The sequence below is a fragment of the Mandrillus leucophaeus genome, unplaced genomic scaffold (assembly GCF_000951045.1).
Source record: "Mandrillus leucophaeus isolate KB7577 unplaced genomic scaffold, Mleu.le_1.0 Scaffold160, whole genome shotgun sequence".
NCBI classification, from domain to species: domain Eukaryota; kingdom Metazoa; phylum Chordata; class Mammalia; order Primates; family Cercopithecidae; genus Mandrillus; species Mandrillus leucophaeus.
Window position 1 is genome coordinate 3316213 of NW_012101588.1, and position 25799 is coordinate 3342011.

General features: G+C 36.4%; 1 protein-coding gene across 3 annotated transcripts in view; it reads right to left on the reverse strand.

The window, feature by feature from the left end:
• Positions 1-4082: 4082 nt before the first annotated feature.
• Positions 4083-25799, reverse strand: part of SESN1 (sestrin 1) — a 118400-nt gene continuing 96683 nt past the window's right edge. For all 3 annotated transcript variants that reach the window (XM_011975949.1, XM_011975950.1, XM_011975951.1), the window contains exons 2-10: positions 19614-19679; positions 18629-18829; positions 17824-18006; positions 15855-16097; positions 11777-11924; positions 10133-10245; positions 8051-8241; positions 6184-6328; positions 4083-5274 (exon numbers count right to left, since the gene is read on the reverse strand). In XM_011975949.1, coding sequence (XP_011831339.1) covers positions 5188-5274; positions 6184-6328; positions 8051-8241; positions 10133-10245; positions 11777-11924; positions 15855-16097; positions 17824-18006; positions 18629-18829; positions 19614-19679 — 1377 coding nt within the window. In that variant the 3' untranslated portion in view covers positions 4083-5187. The remainder of the gene's footprint in view (positions 5275-6183; positions 6329-8050; positions 8242-10132; positions 10246-11776; positions 11925-15854; positions 16098-17823; positions 18007-18628; positions 18830-19613; positions 19680-25799) is intronic.

Consider the following 25799-nt stretch of genomic DNA (forward strand, 5'->3'; position numbering starts at 1 on the left):
CTCATCTGTCTCTCCTTATAAGGGTTTACTGCCACTCATGCGGGCTCCACCTTCCTGACCGAATCACTTCCTGAAGACCATAGGGCTTCAACCTGTGAATTTTGGGGGAACACAAATATTCAGTCCACAGCAAGTGGAATTGCTGTGTCATATGGGAATTCTATTTTTAATTTTTTGAGGAACCTACATCGTGTTTAAGTGGTGATTATCATTTTACATTCTTACCAATACCACGTAAGCATTCCGATTTCCCCACATCCTCACCAACACTTATTTTGGGATTTTTAAAAATAGTAGCCATCCTGATGGGTGTGAGGTAATGTGTCTTTGTAATATTGATTTACATTTCTTATAATTAGTCATGCTGAGCACCTTTTCATAATTTTTGTTTGTTGGTCATTTGTATATCATCTTTGGAGAAATGTCTATTCAAGTCTTTGGGCTTTTTTTTTTTTTTTTTTTTTTTTTTTTTTTTTTTTTTTTTTTTTTTTTTTTGAGATGAAGTCTCGCTCTGTCACCAGGCTGAAGTGCATGGAGTGCAGCTGTGCAATCTCAGCTCACTGCAATCTCCGCTTCTCAGGTTCAAGCCATTCTCCTGCCTCAGCCTCCTGACTAATCCCAGTGGGTTACAGGTGCACACCACCACACTCAGCTAATTTTTGTGTAGAGACAGGGGTTTCACTATGTTGGCCAGGATGGTCTCGATCTCCTGACCTCATGATCTGCCTGCCTCGGCCTCCCAAACTGCTGGGATTACAGGCATGAGCCACCACTCCCAGCCCCATTTTTTAGTTATTTGATTTTTTGAGTTGTAGGAATTCTTCATATATTCTGGTTATTAACCTCTGATCGAATATATAATTTGTAAATATTTTCTATCCCATAGGTTGCCTTTTCACTCTGTTGATTGTCCTTTGATGAACAAATATTTTTAAGTCTGATGTAATTCCATTTTTTTCTTTTGCTGCCCATACTTTGTGTCATATCTAAGAAATCATTGCCAAATCCAATATTGTGAAACTTTTCCCCTGTGTGTTCATCTAGTTTTACAGTTGTCAGTCTTACATTTAGGTCTTTGAGTTTTTTAATACATAAGGGTCCAACTTCATTCTTTTGCATGTGCGTATCCAGTTTTCCTAGCATCATTTGTTAAAGAGACTGTCCTGTCCCTACTGAGTGGTCTTGGTACCTTTGCTAAAGATCATTTGGCCATATATGTGAGAATTTATTTCTGGACCTTATTCCATTGGCCTGTATGTTTGACTTTGTGCCAGTTCCACATTATTTTGATTACTGTTGCTTTGCAATATGTTTTGACATCAGGGAGTGTGAGACCTCCAACTTTGTTCTTTTTCAAGATTGTTTTGGCTATTCAGGGTCTGCTGAAGATTCTAGATGATTTTTAGCATGGAATTCTCTACTTCTGTGAAAAATGCCATTGGGATTTTGATAGAGATTGCATTGAATCTACAGGTCACTCTGGGTGACCATGAGATGTCTTTCCATTTATTTGTGTCTTTAATTTTTTAGTAATGCTTTACAGCAGGGGTCTCCAACCCATGGACCAGTATTGGTCTGTGGCCTGTTAGGAACTGACTGCACAGCAGGAGGTGAGTTGTGGGCAAGCAAGCATTGCTGCCTGAGCTCTGCCTCCTGTCTGATCAGCTGCAGCATTGGATTTTCATAGGAGCTGGACCCTATTGTGAACTGTGCATGTGAGGGATGTGGGTTGTACACTCCTTATAAGAATCTAATACCTGATGATCTGAGGTGGAACAGTTTTATCCTGAAACCATCCCCCACTGCACTGTCCACCCTGGGTCCATGGAAAAACTGTCTTCCATGAAACCAGTCCCTGGTGCCAAAAAGGTTGGGAACTGCTGCCTTACAGTTTTCAATGTGTAAGTCTTTTGTCTTAGTCTGTTCAGGCTGCTGTAACAAAATACCTTAGACTGGGTAATTTATAGGTAACAGAAATTTATTGCTCACCAGTTTTGGAGGCTGGAAAGTCCAGTATCAAGGATTTGGTGCCTAGTGTCTTCTTCCTCACAGATGGCATACTCTAGCTCTGTCCTCACATGGTGGAAGGGGAGCTTCCCAGACCTCTGTTAAAGGGCACTATTCCCATTCATGAGGGCAGAGCCCTCTTGACCTTATCACTTCCCAAAGGCCTACTTCTTAATACCACCACATTGAGGATTACATTTCAACGTACAACATACATCAACATACAAATGTGGGGGGAGACACAAACATTCACACCATCGCATATCTCCTTGGTTTATTCCTGAGTATTTTATTCTTTGTGATGCTATTGTAAATGGAATTGTTTATTTTTTTTGGATCATTCATTGCTACTGTATAGAAATACAACTGATTTTTGTGTGCTGATTTTGTATCCTGCAACTTTGCTGAATTTATGCTTCCTCTTGATCACACTATCCTCTGCTAGGGAAGAGCTAGGGTGAGCAAAATCCCCAACTTTCCTAGCCTTTAGGTGCAGCCTTTTCCTGGCTTTGCTTTTGCCTTAGTGCTGCAGTTTCCCAGTTGGTTTCTAGAGTTCTCACAAAGATATTCTGGCCCATATATTGTTAACTTAGTGTCTCTGGGAGAATAAGGACATGGAATTCCCAAGTCCATCATCTTGCTGACATTACTCCCATCTACTAGCATTAGCAAAAAAAACTAGTATGATTCGTATATGATATTCACATATACAAATATGCTAATAAAATTTCTGATTCGTATATGATATTCACATATATGAATATGCTAATAAAATTTCAGAGTATATTGATAACAAAAAGCTTATCCAACAAGTTTTACTTACCTACTTATCTCCCGGTGGTCTGTATCAAAATCAACCTCATTCTTAGAGATGATTAAGTTTGGCTTAATAAAAATTTTCCCAAATATGGCCAAAAAAACTCATATTTTAACTCTTGAATCCTGGGAACCTCAACCAGAAATCTTCTCATATTATTTTAGAAAAAAATTTTCCTCTGGTTGGGGAAGGTTTTGATATCCCCAGTGTAATGTACCTTCCCTAATTATTTTGAAAACTACTGGTTTCAAAGATTATATAGTAACATTAGAAATCCTGTGTGTTTACTTTTGAGAAAACAAACAGGAAGCACCTGTTAAATGGGAGGCATTGAAACATTAACTTTGTATCACATTCACTCTTATTACTTTAGGTAACATATTTTTTAACTCATTGAAAGTTTGATTTCAATTTCTAAGTGATTATAAGTTCCAGTGGACTAAATGCATTCTAGTTGATCTTGTTTTGTGATCACTCTACTGCTGATTAGAATCTCTATTAGAAATTTTGTATTTTCAAGAGGAGGAACAAAGAACAGAAATGGGATAAGTAGAATTTTAACTATCTATCTTATTGGGTTCAATTGTATTGCTATAGTGAGAGAACTCCATAGCAGGCAGAAGAGGACAAAGGCGTGATACATATTCGATGAGTAATGTACTTATAAGTTTCTTTAAATATAAAACATATTGAAGATAATACTCTATTTTTAGCTAAGGTTATAGTCTTGTCTTCTCACAAGAGTAAATATCCTTGACGACAGGTACCACCTCTATTCAAAATTGATTGCTCCCAACCCTCACTTCCACACTACCCCATACATTTGGAGGCAGGCACTAGATTGAGCTCAATAAATGTTTTGAGGAGTAACAGAGTTATCACAACCGCTTCAGTTAAACTTAGAGCTATTTCTACTTGTCTGATAAAGTGTCATTTTTTGTTCTGCAGTCTCTCCCTAATGAATTCTTCTTTCTAGTAATTCTTAACATTCTATTGGAACTCTAAAACAGTTCAAAAGAGAGCAGGCATAGGGGCATACCAGTCATTTCCAAGATAAATAAAAATGGTCTTACATAAGATTCTAAAGAAAGTCCACTCTTCTTTGTATCTATCTTTCAAAATGGCTTCAAGTGTTTTGCCATTTAAAAGCAGTCTCATCTGATTACAGCATTATTTAATTGGCTTATGAAAGTAGGTAGAAACTCAAAATTATTACTAATAGTGAAGTCATGACTTTTTAAGAGATTGAGACAGCACATAAAATTGGAGAAAAATTCTTCTTTATTGAAAAATACCAGTAATACTGACAGACTTCAAAAGCAATTCACGCTTCCAGAATACAAAGTACTTAATACATATTTTCAAACCTGTTTGCATTTCAAACAAAGTTAGCGTTTTTGTAAATCAAATGTGATAACCCGACTAAAAATGTTTTCCAGCTTTATTATTTAAGGAGCTGCACAACCTTTAAAGGGGGGACCAGGAGGCAGGCAGAGGCAGAGACACAGAATGCACCCAGGACTGCGCAGCAGTCTACAGCAACATATCCCACAACTTCGATGCTGGAAACACAACTACTGCACAAGACAGCTGCCCTCCAGTGTCAGGATCCTGTGAAACAGCATATCAAAAGATCGCCAGCTTCTTGTAATTTACACACTTTCATTTAGGATTGCTTTTTGAAGAAAATCTTTAAGAATGCCATTATAATTTAATATCCAGAACCCTGAATTTAAAAAACTAATGAGAGAAATTAACTGTTACCATCAAAATGGTTGTTGCTGAGCTGTGTGAGTAGGAATTCTATGCTTTTTTAGATGCAAGAAAATTAACACATAATGCAAGTTTAATTTGAAATCACACAAGTTATGTATGTAGGCTCAGATAGTAGCAATGTTCACTTTTATTACTAATAGCTTAACTGAAACAGCCATCTATTCATTCCTCCAGCAGGAATAGCAGCACCAAGATCTTCTAAAATTCTTTATATATAAAGCTTAAGTCATTATCCAAGTCCCATCTTTGCATGCTCCAATTCTTGTTATCTTATTTAACATAAAAGCAACAGGATTTGGAGAGTTACTATTTGCTGTATTAAAACAGTTACACAGCATCTTGTACTGTCAAAAAGCAAAATACTTGAATGGCAGCCTGTCTTCACAGCTCTAAACTTGAAGCTGCCAAACAGTCACTGCTTGTGCCAGCAGTGGGTTTTCCACAGAAAAATAGCAGAAACTAAAGGAATCATGGCACAATGGATTTCTGAATTATTCTGTCTACCATTGGTCCTGGGGTTTAGTACCTTCCCCTTGTAGACTATATCTGCTGATCATTCCAGAGTCATCTTTAATGAAGGAAAGGCATCAGGTCATATAGCGGGTAATGGCTCTCAGAGCATAAAGGAGTTCTGCTTGCATCCTAGCTTCTATAAGAAGCAGATTAACATGAACCTGAATATAAAATACAACACCATATAAGGAAGGGTTACAAACATTCACGATCAGTTTTCAGTGAATCTAATGAACACATAAAATAAGTACGCGTCCTACACTTCCTATGTAGCACAGAATAACTTATCCTTGGGTTTGTTGAACAGATTATCAATTTCCCAAAACAGCTGTCTTTTTTTTCCTGATACAGTTTCACTCTTTCCCAGGCTCCAGAGCAGTGGCATGATCTTGGCTCACTGCAACCTCCACCTCCTGGGTTCAAGCAGTTCTCATGCCTCAGCCTCCCAAGTAGCTGGGACTACAGGTGCATGCCACCATGCCCAACTAAGTTTTTGGTATTTTTAGTATCACCATGTTGGACAGGCTGGTCTTGGACTCCTGACCTGAAGTGATCTGCCTGCCTTGGCCTCCCAAAGTGCTGGGATTACAGGTGTGAGCCACCATGCCCGCCCTAACATTATTTTTGGATAGATGGTTTGAGCTTTCATTTATATTTTACCATATTTCTTGGAGGTTTGTTACATGTCAGAAAATCTAGACACTGTTTTATCAGAATAACAACTTCCCCTGCCAAATCATTATTCAGTAATTTCTATAAAGATGTTTCAAAGAGAACAGACACTTCTACATATACACAGCTTTTATAAAACAGTCTTTCTTCTACATGCTGACAGCCATGCCAGCACTTCTGAAGATGGGCCAGCCCACCTGTGCTCCCTATCTTTATTCTTTTACTCTATCACCATAATGAGGTTCCCTTCTGAAGGGGTACCTGAGACAGCTGTCCTGGAATGTTTTTCTTTGGGTTGGGAGGGGTGATGGAAAGGGTTTCAGACCAATTAGGTTAGGTGAAGGAGACTACGAATCATTGCTAAGTTACAGAGTAAACAAGCCACAATAGGCACATACCTTCTCAGAGTGCTTGAATTGCCTCCAGAAGCTTTCATACATTCTTTTGGTAACCTTTTCAGGAGTACAAACAACAGTTTTGATATAAACTTTAAAGCTACGATCCAATAGCTGGTTAATTTCACCGTAGTCATAATCATCGTATCTGTTGAAAGACATAAGGAGAATTATGATATTTTCAGTGTATAACCTGTTTTCATGTTACAAAAGTATACACATCAATAATTAATGCTGTATTTTTTCCCTCTTTGTGTAGGCAGCTGTCCCCCAAAATGATAGAGCTTTACAACTGCAGGTGGATGAGTGAGTATAAGGGATAAGAAACAGAGTACTTAGGGAGAGTAACAGAACATTTTCTACTACCCAAGTAAATCATTCCTGAAAGCTGACAATATTAACGTAGCACTGGGTACCAAGCAGTAGTGTACATTTGCAATCATGAATATGCAACCACACTGAGGAACAAACTATTATGGAGACGGAGTCTTGCCCTGTCGCCCAGACTGGAGTGCAGTGGTGCTATCTTGGCTTACTGCAACTTCCGCTTCCTGGGTTCAAGTGATTCTCTCACCTCAGCCTCCTGAGAAGCTAGGATCACAGGTGTGTGCCACCATGCCCAGCTAATTTTTGTATTTTTAGTAGAGACAGGGTATCACCATATTGGCCAGGCTAGTCTAAAACTCCTGACCTCAAGTGATCCGCCCGCCTTGGCTTCCCAAAGTACTGGGATTATGGGCATGACCCACTGTGTCTGGCTGAACAAATTCTGAGAACAGATTTTGAGTATTACCAAAATTAAACAAAATAATTATGTTTGTTATTGGTACTAGTACATTCTCTATATATACATATAGAGAAATTCACTTGTGTAAATAAAAATAATTAGAATTACCTTACTCATGTTTCTAGGAGTTTCTGGGGTCAAATGAGAAAAAAGGCAGGGGCTGCGGGCAGAAGGATGGTCTATACTTAGGAGAGCCTATCCTGCTTTAAGCCAAGATGGCTCTGCATGTACTAGTTGTCTGCTCTGCTGCACTGGGTAATGGATTCCTGATGACATAGGTACTGAAGTCTCCTATTGAGTTTTCAGGGGAAAGAGGAGAAAGGTCTTGCAAAGCTGGTTCTACAACCATTCAGGAGGCTAAAGTCAATAGTCTGGCTACTGATTAGTGGGAAATTAGTTTAAAGTTGGTCAGATGTACCTCAAATGCCAGATCAGTTTAGAGTAGATTAACTAGGGTTTGTAGGTTTTGACCAGAGTCTCTAATAAAATGAACAGAAAGCCTGATTTTACAGTGAAAATAGTTAACTAGTAAGCACTGTAGCTCGGAGTTTGTGTGCATGTGTGAGAAGGTGGTATACAATGACTGCATTTTCATTATAACATAATAAAAACCTAACAGCAAGGACATGAAAGTTTTGCATTTTTATTAGGTATTATTGAGAGCAAGTAATCCTCAGAGGGAGCCTAAGAACAGCCAGAGGGGCAATATAAGGGTACTAATTTCCAAGGAGGTAGAAACATAAATGCATCAGGAGACAGATGATATGAAGAGAAAAGATACTAAAGGTGTTCAGTGACAAACTTTGTTCTAGGACCAGCTTGCTTGTCCTCCCTTTCCTGGAGGCAGCTGTCATTCAACTCTTGTCAAAGTCCCTAACTCTCCCTCCTGCCTAGCTAGGAAAGAGGAGAAAAAACTAAGTTGCAATGAAGTGGTTCTTTGAAGCATAAATAGCATAAAAATAAGTTATAGGGGAGGGGATGGGTTTTGATTATGTGTGTGTCCATGTGCACATGCACTCCAAGCACTTGAATAATTTGGCCCAGAGGAAAACATCTTTTTATAAATACAGAAAGAAGACTAACCTTATTCCAAACATGCAGTGAATATAGTTCCAAATTGCCCGCCTAAGCATTGAGGTATCAACATCTTTGTGCATTGCCATTGTATTATAAGTAAGATTGTAGGCAATGTGAAATTTTTCATCAATCAACTGTCCCACATCTGGATAAAGGCGATTTACCAAAGAATACCCATGATCTTCCCAGCAATAGTCCTAAATACAAGGAATAGAACAAATGTGAATAATTAAAATGTGGTCAAGTACAGTTCTTTATCTACAGCTCTGTAGTATGGTAAAAATGACTGTCATTTGGCTGACAATCCAACTGGCTTTCATCCCTAACTCTCAGCTTCTTGCACTCCAATCTTTTTTCAATTTCCATACTGTAACATGCAAAAGGTTGTGTTTTATAACTCAGTGAGTTTAAAAACTAATAGTCTCATCTAAAAAAAAAAACCTAGTAGTCTCCTCCCTTTACACATCGGCCTTTCTCTCTTTCACTCTCTCTCCACTCAGCCCCCAGATGTGACCATCTTGGGAGTCCCCTCTCCTTTTCCATTGCTGCAGCCATTCAAAATGGCATTCAAATAATGAGTAAGTGTGTTTTAAGAGACAAGGTCTCACTCTGTTGCCCAGGCTGGAGTGCAATGGTGTGATCACAGCTCACTGCAGCCTCCAATTCCTGGGATCAAACAATCCTCCCTGCCTCAGCCTCCTGAGTAACTGGAACTACAGGCACAGGCCACCTTGCTTGGATACTGTTTAATATTTGTAGAGATAGGGTCTTGTTTGGCTGCCCATGCTAGTCTTGAATGCTTGGCCTCAGTGATTTTCCCATCTTGGTCTCTCAAAGTGCTGGGATTACACGTGGCAGCCACCAGATCTGGCCAAATTTTGTGAATTTTTAATTCAACACATCCAGCACCCATTCCTTCTCCTACCCCCACTTCTGCCTTTTAGCCCTATTAACTGAGTCTCCTAATTAGTTTTCCTATATTAAATCTCCTTGCCTCCTTTCTTTCCACCTGAAACAAGACTTAATAAGCCCCTACTTCTTTGTTGCTTTTCTAAAAACACCTCTTTGATATTATGCCATCACTCTGGTCAAAGCCTACAAACCCTGCATAATCTACTGTAAACTGCTTTCACATTTAAGGCACACCTAACCAATTTTAAACATACACCACTAATCAGAAGTAGGAATCTTTAGCTTGAAGCTCTCAGCAGCCAGCCAATCTCTTTGTAATTCCTTCCTTCACTCTATCCCTCAACCTAAGCTTAATTATTGTCTATTCTCTTCTACTTACAATACCCTTTTTACTATCCAAATTCTTCAAATCCTAATGTCTCTCCATAAAATTTCCAGTCCACACGATGTCTTCAATTTCTAATCTATTGTATAATTATTCTGTAACTCTTCCTTGTGCCTAAATTTTGTCCCTTAGTTTATTTTTATTTTTTGAGACAGGATCCCACTCTGTCACCCAGGCTGGAGTGCAGTGGCTCCATCAGGGCTCACCGCAGCCTCAACCTTCCAGGCTCAAGTGATCTTCCCACCTCAGCCTCCTAAGTAGATGGGACCACAGGTATACACCACCACACCTGGCTAATTTTATTTTATTTTATTTTTGTGTGGAGACAAGGTTTCCCCTTGTTGGCCAGGCTGGTCTTGGAATGCCTCGGCTCAGGCGATCCACCTGCCTCAGCCTCCCAAGGTGCTGGGATTACAGGTGGGAGCCAGTATGAGGCCCCTTAGTTTCTTGAGCAAAGAAACAAAATCTTATGGTTCTCAAATATTTTCATAATTCTGGTAAAATAGTTATTATTTAACACTGGCCCCTAATAATATTTGGGAATGCTGGGAGTATCAACTCATCTGAATTAAATACTTACACAATAAAAATTTTAAGATACACATACATTGAAACTACAGTATGATTCCATGGATGGATTAGAAACAGTCTTTCAGCTTTTATTCTGAAACAAGAAGAGATACTGCCTGGAAAGCACTTAGCATAGTTCTTAAATCTAAGTGGCTCTTTTGTATTTTAAGTCAGACTGAGATGTTTCTAGTCAATCATGTACATACAAGTTGCAATTTTACCTGGACACGAAATGTTGGAACATGCATCCCATGTCTAGAGAAATCTTTATAGCCATAACTAGTATCCTCAAAATGACGAGATACATCTCTTGCTGGTGTAACTTCATCATCATCTGGGGAAAAAGGCCATTGAAAGGTTTTTAAAAATGGGATGCTAGTTAAAATTGACTTTACCCAAAGCAAGTAAAAATGGCATAACCCTTTCTCTGTTACTGAGTAACCAGTATCAACCAAAATAGTCTTACAATTATACAAAGTAGTTTACTTGCTAGTAAATAGAATAAAGGAGATTCTCTGTTATAAAATGAAAACTCATAGTCGAATTCTCTATGCCTTTTATTGCCTCTTTCATAGACCCTCTCTCTCTCCTCCCATTCCAATTTATATGTATTAGGTTCTACTTATTCAAAGTATGAACATACTTTTGGATAACTTTTAAGATAACTATAAAAATCAGCTATGCTTCAAAATTTAGCATTTATTTTTGTTGAATATTAATGACATATAATATGTAACATGATCAAAGAAAGAAATCCCATGAGTTAACATTTTTACAGTGCTGCCTGCACTGTGCCTAAGACTTTCTGAACTATCATCATGTTTAGAAGTTGATGAGATTATAGTTTCATGTAAGTGTAGCATTAGATGACAACTCTACATCTTTAGGCATGGAAACAAAAATTTTTCCTGGAAGAAAAACAAGCTAACGTCCAACCTCCATTTAAACAAATTTGATTGTTTCTTTGCTATTAAGAAGCTTGGTGCTCTTTCTCCCACTCTATTATTGTCAAAATACATCTGGAGACATTTTATAAGCTGTTTCTCCTTTAAATTACCTGGTTTATATATTATCTCCTGTAGCCTGCATATAGATAAAGGTTAAACATAGAGGATTTAGGTGGTTGTTGGTTATTTAATAAATATCTCCTTTTCACAAATGATACTTTTTGTTGTTGTTTGTTTTTTTAGAGACGAGAGTCTTGCTAGGTTGCCCAAACTAGTCTGGAATGACTGGCTTCAAGGCGATCCTCCCACCTCAGCTTCTTGAGTGGCTGGTACCACAGGTACAAACTACCATGCCCCCCAAAAATCACAGAATTTTAATGCTGGAAGCAGTCTTGGGACTATTTCCTCATGTTAAAGAAGAGAAGCATGGGCAATATAGCAAGACTTCCATCTCTACAAAAAAAATTTAAAAATTAACTAGGCGTGGTGGCATATGTTTGTAGTCCTAGCTACTCAGGAAGCTGAGGCAGGATGATCGCTTGAGCCTAGGAGCTACAGTCACGCCACTGCACTCCAGCCTGGCAACAAAGCAAGATGCTGTTTCTTAAAAAAAAAAAAATGAGAAAAAAGACAGCACTCATATGTTAAGTGACTTAGCCAAGTTCACAAAGGTTATTAGAAGTAATTTTAGTACCAGAATCCAAATTAAATGTCCTCCCTCTTAGTCTAGGCTGTTTTCACTTATGGCCTTTTCTTAGTTGCTTGCTTTAAAAATTATTTGTAAATAGGAATATCTATGCAATAGCCTCTCTAAAAGGAAGGACATATTTAGATTGATGCTTTAAAAGTCATTTAAATTCCCTAAATAAAAAGTTGAGTTTGCAATAATTATATTGACTATGTAATGGTTGTTCTTACCTGAAGAGAAGACAAACATGCTCTCTCTTTTTTCTATTTCAAAACGTGAAGCCATCTCTTCCTGACTTGCCTCTTCTTCATCTCGACATTCCTGTAACTGCCTCATCTTTTCCATGAGGGCTTCAACCTCAAAGAAAGAATCACTCACCTGAAGAAAAAATACAATTAATGTTACACATGGCAGACACAGAATATATATGAATTATCTTTTAAGTCTGTCTCATAAGAATTTATATCTTTTATTTCTTTTTTTGAGACAGTCTTGTTCCATTGCCCAGGCTGGAGTGCAGTGGCGAGATCTCAGCTCACTGCAAGCTCCGCCTCCCGGGTTTACGCCATTCTCCTGCCTCAGCCTCCCGAGTAGCTGGGACTACAGGTGCCCACCGCCATGCCCGGCTAATTTTTTGTGTTTTTTAGTAGAGATGGGGTTTCACCGTGTTAGCCAGGATGGTCTCGATCTCCTGACCTTGTGATCTGCCCGCCTCAGCCTCCCGAAGTGCTGGGACTACAGGTGTGAGCCACCATGCCTGGCCAGAATTTATGTCTTAATAGAATATAGGGAAAATATTCTTATAATTTTAATGTACATTAATGAATAAAAAATTATTTTGGCCTATTAGGAATACAGACATGCAGATTTTAAAATATAAGAAAAACATGATTTTAAGAACACATTCTAATGCTTTTACAAGATTAGCAATAATGTCATTACTATTTATGCTGTTTTAAAAACTAAACACTACTTGTCAATTTAAAACAACTGCATAAGTTAACTTCTACTTGCTTAATCTTTAAATAAATAAGATACACAAAGTATAAGTGACTTTGCATCAACTGTGTACACTGGGCATACATATTGTCAATGTGTCTATCATCTTTAATAATTAGCTCTATTTATACAATTTACCAATTAAACATGAAAGACGTCTTTACATGGCTGGAGTTGGCCACCTGACCTCTGCAAATGGATCTGGCAGCTGTCACTTGCTGGGATGACTAGAGCAGTGTCACACATAGAGTAATAGGTCTGACAAAGGACTGGCCAAGTTGTTTTGCACTAGTCAAACCGGTTATACTTCTATACCCTGCTGCATTCTTGCTACAAAAGCTAGATCAAATCTATACAATTTACATCTTTCTTATAAATAAAATGAATATATTAAGAAGTCTAGGTTGGGCTAGTGGCTCACGCCTGTAATCCCAGCATTTTGGGAGACCAAGGCAGGAGAATCGCTTGAGCCCAGGAGGAGTTCAAGGCTGCAGTGAGCTGTGATTGTGACACTGTACTCCAGCCCGGACAACAGAGAGAGACTTTGTCTCAAAAAGAAAAAAAAAAAAAGTCTTAGTCTCAAATCTCAATGTATATATACAAAATTAATGTTTCCCCTTTTATGAATTGATTTTGCTAGGAATGTTTTTAAGACCTCTATCTCCCATTTTTCCTGGCTTCCACCCATTGATCCTTTAGGTAGCAGCTTACATCCTTCTAAACACTATCATTTACCCCACTATCAAATTAGATTCTAACACAACCCTCTCCTCTTTCCTTCAGAGGACCAATCATAATTTGTAATTGTTATTTGCATGATATTGATTTAATGCTGGCTCCCTTCCCAGACCAAACCTTCATAAAGGTAGGAGATCTGTTTGGTTTACTTGTATATATCCCAAGCCTAGCAGAGTACACTTGGTACATAGTAGATATTCAAGAAATACTTGTTGGAGAATGACTGTCAGGATAATTCTACATTAAGAGACAATCTATATCACTTGTGCTTTACATTTTCTTTTGATCCAAACAGTTATGCTGAAATGCCCAGTATTAAGCCCTTCCTCTAAGACTTTCATGATGGGAAGTGTTTCTGCGATGGTACTGAAGATTCTTCTGGCGCATGCATGCATTTTCCCCATAATTATTCCTGACACATGGTCAGTAACCAAATAAAAAATGAGCTGAAAAGGATTAGGTTTCATGATAGGATGACTCAAAGTTTAAAAAAGGTCTCCATCAACTCACATGATCTCTCACTAATTTATTTTGTTTACCCATTCTCCTCTTAAAGAGCCCAAATTGTAAGTATTCTTAGGAAAGATAATTCTTGATATTATATTGAAATAAGAGGGAAACGAAACAAAGTAGGTTTCTTTGTTCCTTGACTGATCTGCCAAAGTTGTTAGGATTAAAAAAATTACGGCATTTCATTTTAATATTAAAATGTTAAAACTGTGTAAGAATTTTTTTTTCCCCTTTATAAATTACCCAGTCTTGGGTATGTCTTTATTAGCAGCATGAGAACAGAATAATACACCAATACTTAGAAGCAACCAACGTGTCCTTCAGTAGCTACTGGAATAAAGAAACGTTGGTACATCCAGAAAATAAAAAATTATTCGGTGCGAAAAAGAAATTAGGTATCAAGCCATGAACAGACATGGAAGAAGTTTAAATGCATATTACTAAGTGAAAGAAGCCAATCTGAAAAGGCTACATACTGTATGATTCCAACTATATAACATTCTGGAAAAGGCAAAACTATGGGGACAGTAAAAAAAGGAGTAAGTAGTTGCCAGGGTTGGGAGGGATGGAAAATTCTTGTTTGTTTGTTACCATTTGTATCTGAAGAGCTGAGTCAGATACTGGATATGTACCTAAAAAACAAGCCATTTCAGCTCACTGTCAGGTGTCATCAGTGTGGGCCATAAACCTTCTAAAAGTATCCAACTTACCTGGGAATCGGAAGCTTATCTATTAGAGAAATAAAAATCATCTTCTTTCACTATTCATTCTTTTAATAGAAGGAGAACTAGAAACAATCAAGTACTTTTTTCTTTAGCCTTGTACTAAATGATTGGTAGCAAGGACAAGAATCCATCTCCTAGCATTCTAGCAACTGAAAACTCTCTCTTGGATCCTCTTCTGACTGCCAAGCTTTGACAAATAATCAGTGGCTATATGCAGGCCTATAACATGAATCTAGGCAGCTCAAAGGATGGTGAAACTGATGGTCTTTGGCAGTGTCAGGACAGTGCTATGATCAACCTTGGGAAAATTATTATTTCTTGTGCTAATTTCACCATCTGTAAATGCTACCTCTTATTTAGCACCTCACAAATGCTCAGTGCTGTACTTGGCATTTTACTTCTTTAGAGACGTTTCATTTAAACCTCACAATAACTTTGTGTTTTACTTTTATTTAGATATGAAATAACTGAGATTCAGTAACTTGCCTGAAGTCAAATATGTAAGTTAAAGGCAATTCAACCTGTCAAATCTATTTCAAAGGGATAATATAACTCAGAAAATGCATGCAAAGCATTCAGATGGCTGTGATACTGCTTCTAAAATTTATTTTTGAAGCATAAAATAAACACCTGCTTTTTTTTGCTACAGCAAAAGAATGCAGGAGGGGATTCTGATTCATCATATATAGGAATTAAAATTTGCTTATAGAAAACTGAACTTGCTCTGTTTCAAAGAAGTAACAAAACTGAGAATATATAAAAGCCAGGAAGATAAGGAATAGAGGTGAAAGCATTTTAACACATTTACATTCACCTGATATCACCTTCTATATTGGTGCAAAGTTAAACATGAAAAAGAATTTTAAAGAGAGAAATTTCTAGATCAAAGTTGATTAAATCTTCTGAAAGATAAAAAATTACGAAGCCAAGTCTGGCTTTATTTTGTGCAAAAGAGAAGAATGTGATTGGCACAAAAAGTCTTCACCACTAGGCCACACTATTTTCAGCCTTCCTTCATGTCACTGTAGTAGCCAGTCTATATTATTTGGCCCTGATGGGACACATGCTGTTGGCTCCTGATCCTAAAATTATCTAAGTGTAAACTCCTAGAGGGTCTTAGAGTTTTGTACGTCACTTTTGTATAATTTTGTATATCACCTAGACTAGTGATGAGCATGAGGCAGTCAATAAAACCTTACTGAATGAATCGATATAGGGGCCCAATATCACCACAGTCTTAACAGGGTGGGTTTTTCTAAGAAGCCAATTGAAGAAATAATATAACAGCAATTATTGTGATTAGTTTTATGACAATCTCATGACAAATAATACTTACAGAAACATTTTCTGCTGAGTTGACCGGCATCTCATCCACACTGTGATTGCCATTTGTAATGTCACAGATGCAGTAGTTGCTAACAGAAGGAGGTCTGAATGTGTGGCCACCATCACAATGAATTTCTGGACTGATTCCACAGCCAAATGTGAACGAGGCAAGAGAATGATAGTGTGTGAGTAAAACTACTGCATGTACCAATTCCGCAAGGGACCAGCTGTGCTCTTCAGCTTTTAAAAGTCCCTTAGGGGGGAAAAAAAAATATATTTTTGTAGTGGGGTGTGGTAAAAGTATACAGTTCATTTCAGTATTTAATTTATTGAAAACATGAGTCACCATACAAAGTCTAGTATAAAATTATCATTTGAAACATGTAGAACCCAGAATTTGCTAGTTTTTATAAATATGCATTCACAAATACAACTTAACATAATCTGTTAAGACATTCACTATTATTTTGATTTTCTGAAATATTGACTTAAAATATAAGAGAATGCATTTTGCTTAAAAGTGGTCACTGTATTTCAGATGCTGGATTATGAATGAATTACTGTGTTGTTAGTTCAAAATCTCAAAGCAAATGTAATAAATTTGTGTTTATAAGTAGAAGCTGCTGTTTGAAATGCCTGTGCTTTATTATAAGGCCTCCTCAAGGAATTTTTAAGATAGTGGCTTGAACAACTTGATTAAATACTCCTAAATCATCAAAAAGTTATACATAAATTCTATAATTCTTCTATTCAATTCTTTCACTTCTGCTTCATTATCTGTTTTGCAATCTTGTATAATTTTTCCTTACTTGACAATATATAATAGGCATTGTATTAATATATTCAAATCTTTATCTTCTTGATAATATCTTTAATTATCTAATAGTATCTATTCTATAAAATAGATAAGACCAAAAGATGCATCTTTAAGAATTTATAGTGCATGGTAGACAATTTTAGAGAACATCAATCTACTTTTACTTTATTACCTCTATTAATAAATAGAACCAGAACAAACTAGTTTAACATGACATTTAAAACATAACATAAAGATGCGTAACAATGAGATGCCACTTCACACTTATCAGAATGGCTGAAATCCAAAACACTGACACCAATGCTGGCAAAGATGTGGGCCAACAGGAATGCTGCTTCACTGGTGGTGGGAATGCAAACTGATACCACTTTGGAAGACAGTTTCACGGTTTCTTACAAAGGTAAACGTACGCTTACCATGTTACCCATAAATTGCACTCCTAGTTATTTACCCAAATGAGGTGAAAACTTTTGTCGACCAAAAAAAAAAAAAAAAACCTATACATGAATGTTTATAGCAGCTTTATCTGTAATTGCCCAAAACTGGCAGCAACCAAGATATCCTTCAATAGGTGAATGGATAAACAAACTATGGTATAACCATACAATAGAGAATTATCCAGTGATAAAAAGAAATGAACTATCAAGTCATGAAAAAGCATGAAGAAGCCTTAAATGGATGTTACTAGATGAAAGAAGCCAGTCTGAAAAGCTACATACTTTTATATGATTCCAACTGTATGGCATTCTGGAAAAGGCAAAACTATATAGAAACAATAAAAAGATGAGTGGTTGCAGGGGTTTAGGGGAAAGGGAAAGGGATGAACAGGTGGAACCCAGGGCATTTTTAGAGTACTAACTATTCCATATGATACTGTAATGGATGCGTGACATTATTTGTTGAAATACACCATTGTATGGTGTAGAACCATACAATGCAAAGACTGAACCCTAATGTGAACTATAGAGTTACTAGTAATATATCAATTACAGCAAATGTACTACAGAAATGCTGTAACAGAAGAAAATGTGCACCTGTGGGAAGAGGCTCAGGGGGTAGAAAATAGGAACTCTCTGTACTTTCTGCACAATTTTTCTGTAATCCTAAAACTGCTCTAAAAAAGTATGAAATGACTCCCAAGATAGATTACCCCACTGCTTACCTCAATATGTTCTTTGGTAATAAGCCAAGGTCTATGGGCTAGCACTTTGTTAAGTTCTCCTAAATTCTGTAGTTTTTGAGGAGCATTCTCTAAACCATTGAGCCACTTGGGGTCCCCACCAACATGGAGGAAATCATTTACATGCAGGTTCACTAAGTAGGAACACTGATGTCTTGCCGCAGCCTTCAGAGAAAACAGAAAGATTATTCTAATTATAAATATTAAAACCTGGAACTAACTATTTTTTATTTACAACATGCAAAAGAGCTAATTAAGTTTATTAGTATGTTTTCAAATTTTCCATAAACTACAGAAATGCAGTTTTTATATAAATATTTTAAAAATTCAAATACAGTAAGAACCTTATAAATATTCCAAGAACAAAATATCTGCTTAAAGTATTTGAACTTTAGACGTTTTATCTATATACTTTCAGAACTTCCGATTAAGAAGAAACTTCAATTAAGGTGCCAATCATAAAATAATGGAATATTATTTACAAATTGAACAGGAAGCACCACTTATGCCAATGTGAACTATTTATAATGATGAAACAACTTTTGTTCTACTTACTTAATGAAGAATGGTTCTCAGCAATGAGAAAAAGAACAAGTATAAATACTTGTTTCTTTTTGTTATAATTGAGAGCATACTTATTTAACAATAGGAAAAACAGAGACTATGTAACAGGAATCATATTATACATCATAATCTAAGTATTTATCCCTGTGTTTAAAGCACTAACTGTCTCTTAAAGAGATTAATAAAAATAGCAAAAAGAATTTTTCACTGAATGTTTACAAACCATTATTCCAATGTAGTGCCGATAATGTAGGGGTAACGGCCCATCCATTTGCAGTAGATAGTGTTGAGTTTTTAAGAAACTTTCTAAATATTGTGGGTGGAAAACCATCACTAATGTAATGTTATCCAAACGGCCCAAAGCAGCAAAAGAATCTGCAAATAAAGCATGCATCTGTGCGTCTTCACTCCCCACTTGGAGGATCTGTAATGAGAGAAAAACCATGGTTACTGAAATTGTAAATTGGTGTTAAGGGAAGAAAATATACATGGGCTGTACTCTAAGTATCATTTAGAAGCAGATTAAATTTGGCTTAAGAAAGAGGGGTTACAGATTTAAACTCAACTGGTGGAAAGATACAGAAGAATAAACAGTTACATATTATATAGTAGGGGATAAACAACAAAGGCTGAACATTAAAGGCCATCTAGATAGGCTGCTTGCAGAGTTGGCCAGAATCCAGATAAAGAAGCAGATTTAGATTATCAAACTTGCAGAGCTTGCAAACACTAAAGCCTTTCTTTACAAAACTGCCTACTCTCGCTCAATTTAAGGAGAACTAAAATTAACTAATAGCATACAATCCTTACAAAAATAAAGCATAGATGCTTTTACACGTATATAGAATTAAAGATCCAATCTAGCATTGATATCAGCCTGTGGAGATGGTCAAGACTAAGTAACTCAGGTTATAGGCACACCTAAACAACATCTAAATATAAGCAGATGGAGTATCATTGGTCAAAAACCAATCTTGGCTTTACTTAATTAAATATGGGTGTTAAAAATACACCATGAAATACTAGAAATCAACACAAGTACAACAGCTTTTTATTCCCACACATTCACTGCCAAAGTATGATTAACTGCAACCAACTCTGACTAAAACATGTTGTTGACCAACAGTTCTTCAGATGCCAAGATGTGGGTCATGAAAGCTCTTCCTTAAAAGCATACAGTTCACTATGTACTTTCACAAACAACATACCTCCTTTTCTGGGATGAATCTGCTTGGTCCCTGTCCTAGTGGTCGAGGAATTCTAATGCCAAGTTCCTAGAAAAGAAAATTACACCATCTCAGGCCTTTGGCAGTAAACAAAATGAACTGAGGCTAAAGGAATGGGAGGGAAAAACCACCAGTTGAACAGAGACAGGCTTGTTTTGGTGGTTTGTTTTCATGGCTGTATATACATACCAACTCTTCTGTTAGCATTGCATAGCTAACAACAGCTTATAATACAACTCTGACTAAAAACAATAAAACCTGTTTCACTAAAACCAGAGTTTTGCATAAAGTACTTGGCAGAAAGTCTAGAACAGAAAGTTCAGCACATAGCAGCCAACCAACCCTGTGGATCATCAGTGATACAAAATAAGACCAGTGTGTTTGTACATCTAAAACTCAACCAACCCAAATATCAATCCCTGTGTGTCGTCAGAAAATGAAAAAGCAGTACTTCCACCTAGGTGTCTTAAACTAGAAGTGTAACTATTATTACATCTAAAACAACACCTCACAGAATGTAAATTTACGAAAAATAAAAACTATATTCACAAGAGACAGCATTACAGGGCATGTTTTCTCTGTAGTTAAATAATTTGAGAGAAACTCATTTTGTTTGTAAGTTTGCCTTAAGTTTTTTTTTTATTTTTAGGATGTCATCAACCTTGCCCATATTATATTTTAGAGAAGCTCAAATAATTGAGAAATAGTTTTCTGACATTTGACACAGTGACTCTAGAATCCTGTACCTTATGTGACGGTATAGTATGGTTAACAAGAACTGAAAATCTGTTAGGGTTTCCTTTCCCTCCCTCACCCTCCCCATATAGTGTGCTTACAGAAACAAAACCAAAATAATATATTTCAACTTTCTGTTGTTGTTTTGAGGTATGTCCTATCTAGTGTCATTTAAAAAATTTTTTAGAATTTATACAATTAAAGATTAACCCCTTCACTCATATATATTATATATATATAATTAAATACTCATATAATTCTACTCTCTCCTTACTGCTTTTAAAAGTTCTTCATGATATAAACCAGGTATCTGCCTTTTAAAGAAAAAAGTGGGGATGGGTGGATTCACAGAGAGAAGGACATGTGGCAGCAATCCAAGAAATCTGGTCCCAGCAAATGAAAATCTTTAAAGCAGAATAGACTTTTAAAAAGTAAGCAGGAAGGACAAAAGTGCAGATAATCTTTATTAGGAGAAATCAAGATTCAAAGTAGTCTATATTTGCCAACAGAATTCATAAAATAATATTTAAATAAAATAATCTTATGCTGGAGGTTGGTGATTTCTCCTTGGTTATTCCATCCTTACACTGAAGATAGTAATGCTTTAACATTATACCCTTCATTAGAGGAGGCACTTAATTCACTGGTCTGGCCACGTATTTGTTTCAATTTTAATATTCTGTAATAAATGCCAGAGGACATCCCTGTTATTCAATATATAATTTTGGTACCAATAGCAGCCATTTATATACAATGATGACTCTTAGCTTTTCTAACTGCTGAATTTCTGATCCAATTACATACATTTGAAACAACAACTGTTGGATAAAACTAAGGCTAAAATTAACGTTTATCCCCTCTAATTTCTTTAATCTTGAAAACTGTCTTTAATAAACAAAATGTATTTTAGGAAAATGCCTGTTTCAAGGGTTTATTACTGTTTTATAACTAAGAGACTTGGGACTTTAGTATACGAAAAGGTGTCATTTCAAATGGGGAAAAATGAATTATTCAACAAATGATCTTGGGACAACTGGATAGCCATTCAGAAAAAAAGTGAAGCTGGAACACTAGAACATGCTTTACCCCACAATAAATCAGAGTTAAATATAAGAAAAAAATGAAAGAAAGCAAGCAAAAAAAATTACAGTACTAGAAGAAAACACTCATGGAGTGCAGCAGGCCTAAGAATGCCACAAAAGCCAAAAGTCATAAAATATAAGATTGATAAATTTAATGACATAAAAATAAAGACTTTCACATGGGAAAAATAAATATATACAAAGTCAAAAGTAAACAGAAAGCTAGGAATTATATTTGCCACTCAAATAACAAAGGGCTAAATTTTAAAGAAAGACTACTATAAATCAATAAGAAAATCCCCAACAATCTTTTTTTTTTTTTTTTTTTTTTTTTTTGAGACGGAGTCTCGCTCTGTCGCCCAGGATGGAGTGCAGTGGCGTGATCTCGGCTCACTGCAGCCTCTACCTCCTGGGTTCAAGCGATTCTCCCGTCTCCCCAGTAGCTAGGACCACAGGCATGTGCCACCACACACAGCTAATTTTTTGTGTTTTTAGTAGAGATGAAGTTTCACCATGTTAGCCAGGATGGTCTTGATCTCCTGACCTTGTGATCTGCCCGCCTCGACCTCCCAAAGTGCTGGGATTACAGGTGTGAGCCACCGCGCCCGACCAACAATCTTATTTTAAAAATGAGCAAACAACATGGACAGTTTAAGGAAAAGAAAATAAAATGCTTGACAAAGATAAAACAACTGCAAGTTAACTATGCTGAGATACCATCTTCCTCCAAAAAGATTGCTTAAGATCAAAAAGTTCGATCACAGGCTGTATTGGAGAGACGGTAGAGAAACAGTCATTAATTGTTTGTATACTGCTGATGAGAGTGTTTTGAAGTATGAGAAAAAAGAGTATAGAGTATATATTACTACAACCTCTAGGAAGGGCAATTTGCAATAGTGATCAAAATTAAAAAGTCCCATAGCCTTTGAATCAACAATTCCATCCTAAGTGTGTTAACCTATAGATGTGCTCACATTTGTGAAATGCCATATGTAAAAGGATAATCACTGCAACACTGTTTCTAATAGTACAAGGCTGAAAACAATCTCAGTGTTCATCAATAGAAGGCTGTTTCAATAAAGTTCAGCATGACCATAATAGAGTAGCATGCAGTCTTTAGAAAAGAATGAAGCACTTCTACATGAGTTGACTTCAAAAGCTCTTCAAGTTATATTATGATAATGGGGGAGGGGAGGAGAAGCAAAGTGCATAATATGTAAAATGTTATCTGTAAGCAGGAAAAAACCCTCACTGATTCAATTTCTAGGCCTTTATCTTACAAATACATTAGCAGCATGAAAGGTAGTCATCTTTTTAAAAATGTGACCAGATTGACAGCACATAGGTTTAGAAACAAAGAGGTATACAAATTATATTATTCTGGTTTTATTTCTCTGCCAAATATATAGTTTATATGCCAAATTATTATAAAACCACAGGTTTACAATTCCAAGAAGGTGGCTATGAATGCTTGAGAAACAGAGTATTTCCTATATTTATGGCAAGGATTCTATGTAATTCTTGTCTTTATAAGTCCATCCTATTGCTAAATTTAGTGAGCATATTGATAACACTGTCTCCCTTCTTCCTTAGCCTCCAAATTGAAGAGTCCTAATCTGTAAAATAGGGATGATGACAAAATAATAATACCGTCAATCCCAACTACATCATATTATAAACTATAGAATATTTTACAAATTATACAAAAGTGAGTCTTTTATGATAGATTCTAGTCTTATTTTAGGTATAAGGTCTAACAGATTTGGCTGTTTAATTTCTCAGAAGTAGCACAGGAAGAGAGGGTAAAGTGGGGTTTCTAGACTGTGGCTGGTACCCTAACACTAGTCAATGATATCTGAGAACCAAATTGTCTTTAAGTTTTCTGCTTATTTCTTGAATAACATTGAAAAAGCAACTAGGGCTCATAATAATGAATAGCAATAGCAGCAGCAGCAGCTAGCACAAAGTATTTATGAGCTGAGCACTGTTTTAAATTATATTACCTGTAAACAAAGACCATGTGTCTATGATACTAAAGTTTAGAAAGAGTATTTGGTGTTCTACAATATTCATGAAAAAGTCGAGTCTTAGATTAATCCTTACCTTAATCTATGAAGCAGGTACTATCATTATCTCCATTTAGCATAACTAACTGATGAAAGTCCTGAGCTTTTTTAACTTTAAAAAAATTTTTTAAAATTATACTTTAAGTTCTAGGGTACATGTGCACAAAGTGCAGGTTTGTTACATATGTATACATGTGCCGTGTTGGTGTGCTGCATCCATTAACTTGTCATTTACATTAGGCATATCTCCTAATGCTATCCCTCCCCCCTCCCCCTACCCCACGACAGGCCCCGGTGTGTGATGTTCCCCACCCTGTGTCCAAGGAAAGCCCTGAGATTTGAACCCAAATATTCTGGCTTAGTCAGTACTAGTGAGTGGTGGAGATGGGGGCTGAATCCATGACATCTGGTTCTAGAGTTGGTATCTTTCATTATTACTCTTTTGAGCCTCTTTAAGACTTCTTGATACCCTGGAGATTCTTATAGATACCGCTGTTACTATACAGTAGTATTCTTGGTTTATAAAAAGTTTCCATTTTCTAGAAAACTCACTTTTGAAACACTTCTTGGTCACATGTTAAATTGGTTACAACTCTTTTCCAGTAGATGCTGATCAAAAAAGGCACTGCAGGTGTTCGAAGGGGTCATCATAAGCCAAACTAAATACATTTCATAACTTCCTATTTAGGTTAATTCAATTATTCCTTCATCTGTAGCTGTAAGAAACTTAACTACAGACTTTGAACAAATTTTGGCCAATCCAGATTCTAGGAGGCAGAGCTGCCACCAACAAATGGCCTTGCTGAAAAGCAGATGTAAATACTAATCACAGCACTAACCTCACAGGCTCTATGTGAAGGTGTGGCTGGAAAACTAACATGAGAACTAAGAGACTTTTCCCCTCAACAACCTAATAACCATCTTTGAAAGAGACAACAACAGTTTCCACCATCACAATATTACTTCTGATATGTCGCCTCAGTGTATAATGCAAAACACTAATTTTCAGAGTGAAAATTCTTAGTGAATGTTGACAGTAGTACCACAGAAAGACTATGTATTTATTGTATCATTGTACGAATCAATGTCTGTGTACTGAAAAGAACTGTTCCAGTCAGATGTTTCAAATTTGTGAGATACATTTATGCATCTATACCAATATCCTTAAGTGAAATAACGAATGACAAGTGCAAAATGAAAGCATTGTTGGCTTACAGTATCTACCCACCTGCAAAATTAGTTGAGAAGTAAAAATACACAAATAATTTGAATCATTTTGTTTTCCTCACTACACTATCACTGTTGTGATTATCACAACATTCACAGTAATTTTATTTTTTTAATTCAAAACCAGCATGTGTTTTTTGAAAAATATTTCAAGAAGGTAAAGATATGTTATATAAAAAGTGAAAGTTCCCATCCCACTCTCCCTTCTCTGAGAGATTGCCTATAGCTGGGTGCTGGGCTTTTGACATTCAAAAATGTTAAATAGAAATTGAGAGATCTAGAAGTGTTAGAAAGAAATATGCCCACTATAGCAAAGTGTACTAATAATTGTTAATATTGTCATTAATACTAATAGGTAATTCAGAAATACTGAAAGTCCAGGTACTTTTTTTTTTTTTTTTTTTTTTTTGCCTTCTATGAACTGTATTTTAGAAAAAAACTTACTTTAAGTTACTGCATTTGTAATACTTAGGCCATATTTGTGTCCTACACTTTGCTCAGGAGTTCCCTTTCGGGAAAGTGTTTAATTTAAAAGCATTATGGAAGCTAGCTATTTGAAAGAATTGTGTTATTCTTTTTGTAAAGTGAATAGTTTTCCTACAAAGCATTCCTTCTTAATTTATCTTCCCACATGTTGGGATGTGTTAAAAATGAAATACAACTATACAAAGTTTCCTGGTTTCCTGAACACAGTCCCATAAGTGCTGTAACAATATGCAAGCCAAAATCTATTTCTTTATCTTTTAGTTTACACGGCTATCTTTAGAAATTCCAGATCTGGGCAAAAACCAGGACTCTGCACACAAACATCAGCAGAAATAACAGATCTATTCAAGCATGATGATTGGGGCTCACTTCTACTCAAAAAGAGAAAAGATCTATTATGACCCGCAAACAGAAACTGTAAATGTTAATTCAACACTTTCATACTGTTTTCACTTTTGGTAAAATTTCCAAAGCAATATTGTAAGAGACTTTCAAAGATTGTTTTATCATCTGTAAACAAGGAACATGTAATATGTCCATAAATGTTAAAATCTCGAAAAAATATTTGGTGC